The following is a 15132-nucleotide window of genomic DNA, read 5'->3' on the forward strand; positions in this document are numbered from 1 at the left end:
AAGCTACAGAAAAATAGAAGATGGGAATTTTGCATATGTCTTTCAGGAGTGCAAAAATATGTATTAGTTTGCCACTGAGTTTAGAAAATTAGATTCTGCCTTCTGAATGGTTTTAGCAATTTCATCCCTGCACCATCCCTCCAGAGAGTCAAAGTATGTCTTAATTCCATTATGCATTTCATAGCTTCTTTTGAAATTATGTAATTTCATAAATGAATTTTCTGTACTTCAAAGAAATATTGCCACAGGCCTGGTGTGTGAATTCACCTTCTAAGCCACTGGCACAACTCAGTTATTGGTGGATTTAGTAAAGCTACCAACAATTTCATAAAGGCCATAAAGCTATTGTCCTTTTTGGTAGAGAATGATTTTTTTTCTAGCACCAAAATCAGCTGACACAAGAAACTGGTCAAACCAGATGTGCTGCCTGGCTCCCAGAGAGCTTCCTCCTCAAAAGTCTTCTGCCTGCAGAAGGAAATATTTAACAGCATGGAATGAAATATCCCCTTCCAACCTTTCTCCTTAACCTTGCAAGTTTTCTCTTCCATCTCACTTGTTTACTTCCAGTCCTCGTGTCTGACCCATTTGTCAGTCTTTTGTTTGCAGACCATTGATCCAGATTTCCAAAAAAGTGTTCTGCCACCTAAAAGATGATTTAGGTCATTTGTGAATTCAGGTGCCTCCTTGGAAAACCTTGCATGCCTCAAGCTGCTCCTTCCTCTGCTGCTGTGTCCAGCCAGGACCTCTCCATCCTTACAGAGCTGAGAGTTCTCCATCCTTACAGAGCTGAGAGTTCTCCATCCTTACAGAGCTGAGAGTTCTCCATCCTTAGAGGGCTGAGAGTTCTCCACCCTTACAGAGATGAGAGTTCTCCATCCTTACAGAGATGAGAGTTCTCCATCCTTACAGAGCTGAGAGTTCTCCATCCTTACAGAGATGAGAGTTCTCCATCCTTACAGAGCTGAGAGTTCTCCATCCTTACAGAGCTGAGAGTTCTCCATCCTTAGAGGGCTGAGAGTTCTCCACCCTTACAGAGATGAGAGTTCTCCACCCTTACAGAGATGAGAGTTCTCCATCCTTACAGAGCTGAGAGTTCTCCATCCTTACAGAGCTGAGAGTTCTCCATCCTTACAGAGCTGAGAGTTCTCCATCCTTACAGAGCTGAGAGTTCTCCATCCTTACAGAGATGAGAGTTCTCCATCCTTACAGAGCTGAGAGTTCTCCATCCTTAGAGGGCTGAGAGTTCTCCACCCTTACAGAGCTGAAAGTTCTCCATCCTTAGAGAGCTGAGAGTTCTCCATCCTTAGAGGGCTGAGAGTTCTCCACCCTTACAGAGATGAGAGTTCTCCATCCTTACAGAGCTGAGAGTTCTCCATCCTTACAGAGATGAGAGTTCTCCATCCTTAGAGGGCTGAGAGTTCTCCATCCTTACAGAGCTGAGAGTTCTCCATCCTTAGAGGGCTGAGAGTTCTCCATCCTTAGAGGGCTGAGAGTTGTGCACCAATCTCACCCTGCCATGGGATGTTTAAGTCCTGGAAATCTCCTGAGACTTGTAAGATGTGTAAGCCCTGAAAGTCCCCTGAGACATTGGGTCCAAAGAGCTCAGGACACAGCAGCAGATGTAATTTCAGAAGTGCTATTCAGCAGCACTCTCAATCCCAAAGACAGCTGGTATATGCCCAGTGTTAAGACATCAGGTTCTGGAAAATCTGTCCTGAGAAGTGAGGCACTTGGTTTTCAGATTTATGGGATTGAATTCCCCAACTTTCAGGTACACATCAAGGGGAAAAATAAAACCAAACCAACAACTACTCTTTTTCTTTCTTCTGTCAAACTGTCAAACTCTGAAGCCATAATGCACTTCTAATTAATTTTATCTGTTAGATTTTTTACTTAAAATATTTGTTTTTCTTAATAATTTGACGGTCCTAAGTGCATCATTAAACATTTTGAGCAAGGTCACCCATGGTATTGCTGAGGCATGTTGGAAGGTTTGCCTTTTGAAGCTTCAACCGCAGGCAAAGATATATCTCTATCATTGAACATGAAATATAATTTACACTTGGCAGAATCCACCTTCTTGACAAATTTTCAATGTGTAGAACAGATAGAAGCTAACAGCTAGAAAGATAAATATGCTAACTAGCTCTTTGAATTGTTAATGGCAAACCCCAAAGCCAGGTTGTGTCAACACAGTTTTCCTCCAGTCAAATCAATTGTACTTTCTTTTCCCACTTAAAATATGATACAACCATAATTTTTATATAGTTATAAGAAAAATGCACTATAAAATGCAATTTGTGTATTTTATGAACTGCATGAAAAAAATCACAGAATTAATATACATGAAGATTCTTGGTGGTGAGATAAGAAATTTGTTTTAATAATATATTGTAGAACATCTATGTGTCAGTTTATAATGCTTATTGTGATATATATTGCATGCAAGCCCTCATATGGGACAAATGTAAGGAGATCCCAAACTCAGTAAATTAAAACAGCTGCAGTGAAGACTGAATAAATTAGAATATTTTAAAAATTGAATATAAAAAAGAAAAAGGGCTAGAGAAGGGTACGTTACATATTTTTGCTAACTACCTTAGTACTTCAATAAATAAATATTTATATATGAAAAGATTAACTTCTTAGGGTAAATATCATAGTATTTACCACCACTAAACAGTTGTCTTCTGTTCTTTGGGGAAAAATAATCCTACTTTACTAAAAGAAATGCTTATATGCAAGCTAGTCTTGATGGCAATTTTAGAATAATGACTAATATAGATAAGCCAAGAGTGCTAAGGATCAATTTGATAATAAAAATAAAAAAACACCCTCACTTTTTATTATATCTATATTTTTTTCTAAATATGTATTTTCACATGCACTTGCTAATGTGCCTACAGGGTCCTGCAGTTTATGTACTTTCAAGTCCTTGTGACTTCTGCTCTACTTTTGCAAAGATGAGGAAATTCAACATTGCATAACGAAAGTGTAAATAAATCCATGAATATATAACATTTAAACACCTACAGATATTTTCACTTCAGCTTTGTAAAGTTTCCGAGTAGCAGAATCTGGTGAGAAAAAAATTGTGTCTTGTCAGCTAGGGGATTCTGTCATTATAATCCTCTGCTCAAGAAAGGGTGATGTAATGCCCAAATGTTTAAACTTCTGGGCTCAGAACTCCAAAGAAAGAGAAATCACTATCTAATGTCTGCCTGCTGCAGTCAGCTATAGATGGGGGTGGTATTATTTTTTTATCATCATTATTATTATTATTACTATTATACTTATTAATTTTATTATTATTATTAATACTTTTGTTATTATTGTTAATTTTGTTGTCCTAAGGGGAGAAAATAGAAGAAATAATAATTTTGCCAAGACTTGGATGCAGTGTACCCTGCTTTCCCTCTGCTTCAGAGATTGAACTGTGCCTCATTTAAAGGAAGAGGCCGTGGAGATGAATTAAATCATATTGATATGGATTTTTTAAAAATACCAGCAAATCAAAAGCAAATCCCACACTGAGATATTTGGAGGTTTATTGGGAAAGAAGGGTTATGTGGATTTCTCTCTGGGGTGCAATTTTTAATTTATTTATGTAATCTTTGGACCAACTTTACCCCTTTACCATCAATAACTGGCTGTGGGAATTTCAGACAGATATTGATGTGCCTCCCCCAAAACAATGTGGGACAATTTTATAATCCCAGAACCAAATTTTTCCTTGTGGTGTGAAATGTGTGTGAGAGCTCATAGTAAACTGTGGTTCACATCCTGTATTTCAGTCCTCATTCACCAGCCACAGAGAGAGGCCTAGAAAAAGGCAGACCACAGAGGATGATGGTGCTAATTATTCTTGTATCTGAACATGACAAAGGGCTAGTCAGGATTCAGCCATGCATTTACTCTGTTAATGCATTCATAGCAATCCAAGGAAGAAAAAAAACCCCACACTTTTAATTTTCCTCCATTACATGTCATCAGCTCAATTAACCATTATATTTCTAGTAAAATACTGGCAAATTACTGCTTTCTTATTTTGGCTTGCCTGAAGATTTATGGCTATTAGCATTAATTTGTTTGCATTATATGGCATTTCTTTCTCTCTTTAACAGCAGCATGCACTTTATTCTGAATGGTTTTTTTCTGTGTTTGCTGCCATTTCAATATTGCTTACTAACATTTACTATATTTTGCTTTTTTTTTATTTTGCTGACAAAGTTGCATTGATGAAAGCTGATTTGCAAGGTAGATAGCCCTGTGTGTATTAAACAAGACTGAAACCCCCAATGCACAGTTGGATTTCTGCAATAAATGCTCTGTACATTTCAGAACTAAAGTGTGCTATTTCATTGCTGATTTTGCTTTTCACACCTCTAAAAGAATGGGCTAAATGAACCTTCATTTTCCAGCATTGCTTGCATAAAGGCTTTCAGTCTTGAATATGTTTGTATAGTGATTGCTTTAGTGCTTTGATCATTCCTTTTTGAAATTTCTTTATATTTCAGTAGTCTAGTTATGATTCTCTAGAAATAGAGTAGCTTTGTTTTTTCATGTGTATGTCACATTTTGGCATGCCAGTTCATTAGTAGTCTGATTTTCTGCATTTCCCCTTTTAGAAGGAACCTGCATGGGATCCCTAAAGCATGTGAATCGGTTCTTGTCAGCATTCCAGCCTAAGAATCCCAAACTGCTCTGAATTTCAGACCTAAATCATTTAAAATAATTTGTGGGATTACAATAATTGTAATAGCGTAGCTTCGTTTTATTATTTCTCAAAACTTGTTTCATTTTTCTATTTCATTATCCAGTCCTTCATATCCCAGAGTTTTGATTCCTGTGGCATCTGGCTTTGCTGTTTGAAATGTATTTACAGGAAGAAATAATGACGTTTTTAGACAATGTTTAGCCAGTTAATGGTCTGACACGAGATTAACAAATACCTGACAACAAATGTACCCAAATTCCCAATGTACCTGGAATAATTCTGCTTCTGTTTTGTGCAATCTTATGTGTTTGACATAGTGATCTTACAACTAAAGCAAACCCCCCCCTCCCCGTTTTAATGTTACCTGCTGCTCCAAAACCAGCGAGTTTACGTGCGTTTGACTCGGTAACTCTTTGCTCATTTGATCTGAGACGTTGGCAGCCCCTCCATGCGACGCACTGGGAGGTGCCTTTCTTTGGGAGACCAAGTGCAAGTTCCTTTTCTGTGTGTTCCCACCAGGCCCCAGCACCACGTGCCAAGAGGATTCCTGTGCAAACCAGGGCGTGTGCCTTCAGCAGTGGGATGGGTTCAGCTGTGACTGCAGCATGACCTCCTTCAGCGGGCCGCTGTGCAATGACCGTAAGTGCATGGAAAAATGTCCCTCTGCAAACCTGAGGCAACGTTTGAAGCAAGTGCCTGAAGCTTTATGTTGTTTTGATATTAGATATTTAACAGGACTGATAAGCCCTGTGAAAATCTGTAGGGCTTGTGGTAAGAACAAAGAATATGCTTTATAAATTTTGGACAATGAGGAGTATCAAACACAGGCAGAACTTGGTTTTGTTGCATTTGATTCCAAGTGTAACATACTGATGGTTACCTGTTTAATGCAGTCCCTTCCCTGCATAAATATTTCAAATGGATTATTCTTTTCCTCATTGAAAACAAGTTTTACATTTTGTTACCTTAATGTAGCGCTATCACAAGGGCTATAATTACTGTGAAACAGTTGAGAAGGCTTATTATCTCCCTTTGTGGATTTCTTTAGGTGACACACTAAATATGCCAATAATAAAAGCATGCTGAGTATTTTAGTTCTTTTAGATTTCATCTGAATAACATGCAGCAACCATCTGGTCTTCCAGGAAAAGCTTAAATGTGTCAAAAATAAGGGTCCTGATTCACCAGCTTCATAATGTAGTTTTATTCCAAACTAACCTTATTGATCTAAATAGAATTATGCAGGAGTGATGGTGGAATAATAATGGAGAGCTATGATGTTCCATGGTAAATTATAAAAGTAAGCTGCTGACTTTTGGTTTTAATTTATCACATTTGTAACATCCAATTGCACATTTTTATACCCATAAGAAGATGAAATTTCTTTAAGGTATTTTTATTTCTGTTTGTATACTTTTATCTGACAAAAAAAGACTGACAATAGGAAGTGTTATATAACTGCCTGATCAAGTATTCTGGATTTTTCTGTCTTGGTCTGGTTCTCCAGGCATGCCATCTTGAACAAACCCAAAACCAGCAGAATATTTATAATCTGAAAAGCTTTTGGCTCAAATTGTGTTTATTGCAGGGCTAGGAAATTAACTGTATGCAAAAGCTAATAATTTATTCCCATGAAAGTTCTATAGTTTGAAAACTAGGGAAAGGATGATCTGCAGTTGCTCTTATGGTAGAAATGAAAAGTGATATTGAAAAACTTTCAATGATTTCAGCAAAACTTTGGGTTCACTTTATGTATATGAGTTTGCACTTCTTAGTAATGTGCATGATTAGTCATATTGCTAAACATACATTTTTAAAGTTTCATCCCCTTACCTACTACAAGAGGAAAATGTTTCTGTTTTGCTTTTACACTGTTATTTCTGTTTTGTGATCTTTTGAGTTGTTTCAGAAGTAACTAAAACCTGTGAATAGAAAGTTGCAGATGTAACACCTGACAAAGGAAAAACTCAGTTTATAACTTTTAGTGGTAATTGTTGTGTGGACCTGGAATATTCTATGAATTATTTCTTCAAGTGACAGGTAATGCATAAATGTGGCAAATTATGAGCTTATTTAAGAAAGATATTTACCTGTGAATGTTCATTTATATAGTAACATCATGGACTACATTGCACACAATTGAGATATTTCACAATATTCCATGTCTGATGAAGATCAGGAGTCCTTTTAGAAGCTCATTGATAAGAATACTTAATTTATTCCCAAAAAAAAAAAAATTAACTTTTTTTTTTAATCACAAGCATGAAATATAAATTTATCCTCAATACTGAATTTTGGAATAGAATGCAGAGTCTAGCAAATATAATACATTTGGTTTCTGCTTTATCTTGGCTCCTTAGATTAGTTCAGATACCAAAAAATCTGCAAAGTCCGTCTAACCAGAGAGAATTTCTGTAGTGGCAAATGTGCCAGAAAGGAGGAAAAATGATGTTGTCGGTGTCATTTGCATGCTCTGACCTGCTCTCTGCTGTGTTTGGGAAGAGAAATGATGGAATGCTACTACAGCTTTTGAAAAGTGTCCCAGGCTGCACGCCACAGACTAAACTCCGTGGCACTGAAATAAGACAAATTCCCTTCATGTGAGGAAACCTGACAGTGACAGGTCTGGAATAGCAGCTGCTTGTTGCTGAAAATGCATCCCCTTCAGGAAGGATGTGGGCACCTTCCTGAGCATCTTTCCATTGCAGATTGTGCGTGGAGCAACACTGGTTGACAGAAACTCAAATTTAACCCAGTGCTGCTACTCAGGCAGGCCCTCGGCTCACTTTACATGTGAATATACAAATTTATATAAAATGGAATGCTTAAGATGTCAAAATGTCATAGACAGAGATTTTTTTTAGTCTCAAACCCCAGCAATTGACCACTTAAAAATAAGTGTCAGTGGTAATAAGAGGAACAGTTAGAAGTACTTAGTCCCTTACCAAGGTGATGATATCTCTATTAAAACACAGTTAGAAAGTGTGCCATTCTTGCCAAAATGCTGGACAGATGAAGGAGGAGGGAACAAAAAAACACTCAGAGAAGAGGGAGTGCGTGTTCAGCTGGGTGGGTGTTTTGTTCTCAGCCAGGATTTAACCCATCACACCTCACCTCTGTTTTGTTCCACAAGTTCTTAGGGGACATATCTAATAAGAAATTTCAGTGACAAAGTTGCCAAGGTGAGAGGGGAGCTGTCCAACCCCTCTGTTCAGAGCAGAGTCAGATTGCACAGGTTGTCTGGGTCCTCTGCAAAGATGAAGGCCCCATATCCACTCTGGGAAACCTGTCACGGTGCTCATTCACCCTCTCGGTACAAATATTTTCCTAAAGTTTAAATGATATTTCATCTATTTCTGTTTGTCCCTATTGCTTCTTGTTCTGTCACTGGGAACCACAAAGAAAAATCTGTTTTCTTTGCCTCACAGAGGCAAGATCACATCTCTCAACCTTTCTGCAGCATTTTACCACCATCTCTCACATCTCTCCCCCATTCTGCAACATTGCAACAAGTGTTGAGCATTTTTTGCCACAAGAGCACATTGCTGACCCACGTGCAACTTGTTGACTATCAGGATGCCCAGATCCCTCTCTGCCAAGCTGCCTTCCAGCTGGTCAAGCCCTAGCTTGCCCTGATGTGAGGGTTTATTCCTCCCCAGGTGCAGGATTTGGCATTTTTAGGAGGTTCTTGTCAGTGCATTTCTCCAGCTTGTCAGCATCCCTCTGAATGGTAACACAGGCATCTGGTTGATCAACCACTCCTCCCAGCTTCCTATCATCTGCAATTTGCATAAATGTGCACAAATTACCTTGCTGCTTTTGAGCTGATGCTTTCTATGCATTTCCCATAGAGCATGAAGATCTGACTTGCATCATTCCTGGCCTTTACAGGGCAAATGTTTCACTTGTATCATTCTCATCTTAAATTTCCAAAAGAGGAGGTGTGGAGGAAATAATGAAAGAAATGGTTTCATGGAAAGTGACATAATACATTTCACTGTGCAAGATATCTCTTTAATTTTTGTGATAACAACTACATATCACTCCTGTGCTGTTCAGTGTACTATTGGAGATAAATATGTAGAAATTAAAATGTAAACTTTTCTTTTGTTTTTAGTCCTCTCATAATGAACATCACGTAAGGCAGATCGTTTTCTTTCCTAGTCCAAGAGTGTCCTCTGTGTGTCTGCTAGGGAAGGAGAAGAAATTAAGGGAATACACCCCAACAGAAGAAGAACTGGGTCATCCAAGTGTAAGGCTATAGTTATAAAAGTGTAGTCAGGAACAGCAATTTAAAAGGTTGCAAATATCAGTAGTTCAGTGAGTATGAAGTACCTGTGTACCTTAACCCATCATGTTAGCAGAGGTGGGTGCTTTCAGTGTGCTGCAATGTCCTGTCTGCTGGAATATAAACACAGCAGGACAAACTTAGACCCCAAGATGCTATGGGGTTAATAATTTTTTCTTTTGACATGGTATGACACTTAGAGATTTGGGGCACCAATGCTTTTTAGGTATAATAGACAGAAGTGCTAAACTGATTAATGTAAATCTTGCAGTAGTGGTTTTTCCTACATGTGGTATCATAAAGAGTCTGTACTAAAAGGATAAAAGGACAATTAGTGGCTGTTTTTACAAATGGATGCACGTCCAGTGGGAAAATACATCATGAACATAGTAACCATATCTAACAGCAAGTTGTGTAGTGAAAGGTATCCTCCCAGGGAAGTAATTTTTTTGTTTTTTTTAATAAGAATAGGGTTGAAAATTACTCTGGCACAGCAAAACAAATCTATAGGATATTATCTGCTTTCTATAAGTTTGCATTGGTTTTTATTCGGGCAGTCTTTCAGTACAGCCATATTAGTGAGCGAAATGGCGTGTTTGTGGAAACAAATACTGCTATTATGGCATGGAAAATAGCAGGCATAATAACATTGTCATATTGCATTAGTACAGAAGTGTTCTGTGCCAAATTACAGGGCAGTTTCAACACTGTCTGTTACCTTAAAAGAATAATGTATTGGCGTTGTACTCGTGATAACTAACACTGTGTCAACACTTGCACTAAAATCCACTTCTGAAGGGTTGGTGCTTCACTATGCAGTCTCTCCTGGCTAGGAATTCAACATTCTCAGCCGCTGTAAGTATAAAAGTCTTTTTTAAAGGTTCTTTTATTTTATTTTTACTGTTTATTAAGAAAAAAATCAAAACCCCTAATTTAAATAGAGAAGTCTGTCAGTATTATAAACATGGCCTAACAAAAAGCATTTGATTTTTTTGATATTTGTTTTTATTACAGATATACCTTTCAGCTAAGACTTTACCTGTCTTTGCCAGATTCAACTCCAAGTGAGTCTTGGCTTTCATGATCCCCTTTTCTGCACTGGGGACTGAAACATCTATGCTTCCAGAAAAACAAATCCTAAATATTTCACATTGAACACATTTAACAGTGGATTTCTGACTATTACTGAGGATATTAGAAACAAGACACTGTAAAAACACATTAGCTAAAGTTTATGAGAGAATTCAATATTAGAGAATTTGACATGATAACAATTTGAGAAAGAACTGAATTCTCTCTTCACTGTAGTGTTTGGAGAGTGTGTTAAGCAATGCTGAGGTACAATTTGAACCACAAAACTTCTAAATATTGGGTCAGCATTCAGCATTAAATAAATGGCCTTAAAAACACCAGCCACCTTCACTGAAGAGGTCAGATCAAAACAAGCACATTCTCACACTAAATGAGACGGGAGCCTTATACTTTGGGAATATGTAATTAGTGAGTTTGTAATAGCCCAGATGCAAGGCAGGTAATTCAGTATTGCTCACAGGCACATGTGGATATCCTGAGGCTTGCACTGTTTCATGTTTTCGATGTGTGCATGCACATTTGAAAAAAATCACACGCTATATTTATCATATATAAAAATATATTTATTATTTTCTCTTGCATTTGCCACTGAATTTCTACAATCTTCTGAGCTCTTGTATGGTGTTGAGAATTTGGTAGTCATTTGCCTCTCACAAAGTCTTCGTTCTCCTGGATTGCAAACCACGGTGATATTCACTTTGTATTACCAGTCTACTATAACTAAAAGGATGGATTTAAATAATTTTGCTGCATAGATTTCCTTCTCCTTTTTAATAGATTTAACCAGTATGGATAGTGCATCTTTTGGACTTTTTTGACACCTAGAATGAAAGATCTATCTTAACGCTACTTTTGTGAGCAGGATACATACAAAATAAAGAAGCTTAATTAATCCAGTGGCCGAAAGCTAAACTAACCACAATGTCCACTCTCAGCAGTACTTTCCAAAATAATATTACATATTCCTGGCTAAGGCTTTGTAGCTCCTAGCTACCAATAAACATATAACCTGCTATTAAGAAAAGGGATGGGAAATTCCTCAAGTGTACTTTAAAACATATTTGATTTTCATCTCCAGTAGCTGAGAATGGAAAATATTTGTCCCTGATAACATACCAGTCTAAATACTTCATATGATTATTTTGCCACTGAGACCCGCTTTACACATGAGAAATAAATATAGCTGTGCACAAAATTACAGTGTAGGGCAAGATGGTGGAATGAACTAATTGAAGAAATCTCAATTTGCTCAGCTTATCTTTTCTGATATTCTCACTACAAGGAAAATCTGGAATTATTGATGACAAATATCAGTGGCCTAATTTGAATGAAGTTCAAAGGAAGTAGGACTTTACACACGTCTTGAAAACACAGAGAAGTTGAGGTGTTTGGAATTAGAAAAGCTGTAAAAAGTGCAAGGAAAGTGTTGCCTGTGGCTGTCAACCAAGATTACTTATTTTTTGTTGTTTTTTATTAGAAACTTAATCAGGATAGATTTCACCTTGAACTGCTATGCTCTTGTGATATTATATGGCAGCACATGGTGCTTCAGGAAGAACTATAGAGATTGATGCACAGATGACAACATTTTTTCAAGCCTTTTTTGTCCCAACTCTGTTAATTTTCTTTTTCTCTACTCTTTTTATGTGGGTCTTGCAGTATCTAAATTAGGAAGTATGTAAATTTTAGCTTTTTGCTAAGATATACCAGTCTATTAATTATGTAAGTGAACAGGCATGGTATTCTTGACAGTTTGAAAACAAGTTTAAGAATTTTTTTCTTGTTTACATTCAAATTCTGGAGTGGTCAGTTAGATGAGCTGTCCATTTTTAAAATAGTTCAGGAATTTCCATTTTCTTAGAACCGTTTCAAGCTATACCTTTAAAAATTTAAAACAATAGCAAGTTGTTTGGCAGTCACTGTAGAAATTCTTTTATGCAAGAATATTTCTTGCAAAGAATAGCAAAGAGTATTAAGTGGGATACTTGATGCATGAAAAGCCAAAAAAGAACTTTCAAGGTAGCCAAAATACATTGGTATAGTCATACTTGTAGCTCAGACAGAAGCAATTATGCAAAATTTGTGGCCTACTCAGAGATTTTTTTTTTATTTCACAATATTAAAAATGGAACATAGTGTCAGAAAATTGCAAGCTTCTCTCTGCCTCTGGAGGAATCAAGGGAGTAATTAAATTGGATTTTGGTATGTCAATAATATCTTTCTCTTATTAATGGCATACTAATTTTGTAAATCAAATCCTAGAAGTGTTTCCAGTGTCATAAAGGTGAAAATGATTAAGGGTTAATTAAATATATTCTCATGGAACTAAAATTGTTCTGTTGGGTATCGTTAGATTCCTTTCTCTAGAACTTTCAATTATTACAATTTAATGGCATATTATGTACAGTTCAGACCCGAAATTTGTGTAGCCAAAAGCTCTTCACAATAATAAGCATCCTGCTCGAGTGCAGTCATTATTCCTTCTCACAGATTGCTCTGAACATCCTAACAATATCATACATTAAAATCAATTTTTTGTACCTGGTTGTTTTCTGAGCTAGATTAATCATTGTACACAGCACAGCTGGAAGAGAAGTTTTAGCTAGGGAATGATGTCAGTTGTTCATCTCCAAAAAAAAACCAAAAAAAGGCAATGAGTAAGTGCTACCTTTTTTTGATAGATGACAGCTGCAAGGGTCACAGATGGCAAGAAAGAGGATGAAAACCTTTCCCAAGAAGAACCTTCTACAGCCCATAACATGAAAATAGCTCAAAGTGTGTATGGAGAGCTTGGTAATGAATGTCTATTTAATGCGTAAGGTATTTAGGCACAATGGCACAATGGTGCTTCAGAAAGATAAAATTATTCAGTTTTTCTGAAGTCTCCACAACAGGACTGGGGTTGCTAAGGCAACCTGTTCTTCCTCAGCATGTGCTCTGGCTTGACAGCTGCATAGGTGGGTTACACTCAAAGTAACTCCACACATATGAGGCATTCCTGTGCTCATTGCAGAGTGAGATTTTGTCAGTCTCTCGACACAGCCTTCTCTGTGCTCATTCTAGCCAGATCCTGCAGAAGATTTAGGCAAAGAAAACCTTTCTGTTAAAAGCAGAATAAAGAAAATGCCCTGACTCTGATCTAGGTAAATTGTGTTGAAGAGACCAAATTAAAGGCACAGGAAAGGATGCATTATACAGAAATTTTTGAAGCTTTTATGATTTTGTTCCCATGCTGCAGAATAGACATTGCACCTGTTTTGGCCACTTTAGGCCTGCCACTCCACTTGAGCAGCAGTTAATGTAAATGAAATATCCGTATTTTTCTCAACACATACATCTCTAAGGGTGCTTATACTCTCAATGTCACCTGCAACATTTAAGATCCCTCAATATTTGATTTTAACTGAGCCTTATGAACCTTGTGTACTGATGGTGTGTTTGGAATTCTTCGTAGCCATTTTCTGACCAGGTATTCTAGGGTATTATGGAAGAAGGTAACAGAGTCAGTAATAACAGTATGAAAAAAATACTGATGGCAGCAATGCTCCTAGGACTGAAGGAATCTGATGAGGTTTTTAGTGTCTGGTTGCTTAATGAAGACAACTGCAAAATGAAGTCCCAGCCTGGGGAAAACCACTCTGTATTAAAAGCAGTCAACACCCAGGCTGGGTGCTGGAAAGCTGGAACTGTAGAAAGGAGGGTGAAGAACAGCTGAAGTGAGGCTGTTTGGTACCCACAAACCCAATTAAAAGTTTGTGTTAAGGATGCATGTCAATTTTGTGGTAATTCTCAAGAAATGATCATGCTGCTAAGCTTTACGTTATCACTCTCCTTTAATGAAGCCACACTTTGAATTAAAAGCAGACATATTCAGAAGCACATCATTTCACTGTAAACATCCACACACTAAAAGACACTTAAAATGTATGATATGCAATATTCAATGTCAAAGTGCATTAATATTTACAGATACCATTTGCAAATCATCTCAAACTTGGAGTCTGCATCACCATATAAGGGAGTCCTCACTACAGAATGTTTTGATGTTTTAAAATTCTCTCTCTTTTAAATGCTGTGAATCTTGAGAAAACTTCTAATCAGGTCAGTGTTCTGATTTTTAGACAGGACAGATGCTTTCTAGCAGCAAACTGAAGTTCAGTTACAATTTGAGTCTCAAATCACCAGCTGAATGACTTGATTCTAATATCTGGAAATCCAAAGTCATGTAGAGGGTCATGGAATTTTCCCTCTCCTTCAAATACTAAACCTAGTCTTGAAACTAAAGCCAGAAATTTTGAAATTACTTGAAATTCTTTCTATGCTCCTTTTTTCCCCCCTCTTTATTGCATTTTCTGGTTCACCAAAACATGTCAGCTTGGCCTTAGGTTGATTGTGGTCATGAATTTTCCTCTGATCCAGTGGCAAGTGTGGCTCCTCAGCTATATTTTGATTTAGTGCTGAGCTCCAATCTTTCCTCTTTCATTCAGTCTTGTCTTTTTTCCCTGCTAAAAGGATGGGGACACATTTTAATAGGTTTCCTTTTGTAAACCCTGGGGGGAAGTCTTCATAGGAGGAAATATTCAAGATGATAGTATCTCTGTAATTGAAAGCACTACCAGGAATAAATGAAAAATGTTTCCAAATTAGCTGGACCAATAGTGGCATGTCAGATAAAGTTCAGATACTTTCAGAACTGAGTAGATTGAATTTCTGTACAACTGAGGCCTGAACAGCTTTTAAAATCATAATTTGGGGGACATGTTACAGAGCAAACATAATCCTATTTCCCCCTGAAATTCTACCCCAAAGCTTTTCTCTTTCTTGCCTCTGCTTGCTACCAACCTGTAATACTGGTGATATTTAATTTGAACTACTTAAAGCAGCTTTACTGGGATGACAAGCAACTTCAAAGAAAGCTTCTGTGACTCCAACAAATGCACAGGGCCAAGAGATGATATTTTCTCTGAAGATTAACCTTTTCCTGTGTATGATACTGTACACCAGGCAACAGAGAAAAGCTGATTCATAAACCTAT

At 37.3% G+C, this 15132-nt stretch overlaps 1 protein-coding gene across 8 annotated transcripts in view; it reads left to right on the top strand.

Moving 5' to 3' along the window:
* Window positions 1-15132, top strand: part of NRXN1 (neurexin 1) — a 676210-nt gene that overhangs the window by 334787 nt on the left and 326291 nt on the right. For all 8 annotated transcript variants that reach the window (XM_058802359.1, XM_058802360.1, XM_058802364.1 and 5 more), the window contains one exon: window positions 5237-5356. In XM_058802359.1, coding sequence (XP_058658342.1) covers window positions 5237-5356 — 120 coding nt within the window. The remainder of the gene's footprint in view (window positions 1-5236; window positions 5357-15132) is intronic.

The sequence above is a fragment of the Ammospiza caudacuta genome, chromosome 3 (genome assembly GCF_027887145.1).
Source record: "Ammospiza caudacuta isolate bAmmCau1 chromosome 3, bAmmCau1.pri, whole genome shotgun sequence".
Taxonomy (NCBI): domain Eukaryota; kingdom Metazoa; phylum Chordata; class Aves; order Passeriformes; family Passerellidae; genus Ammospiza; species Ammospiza caudacuta.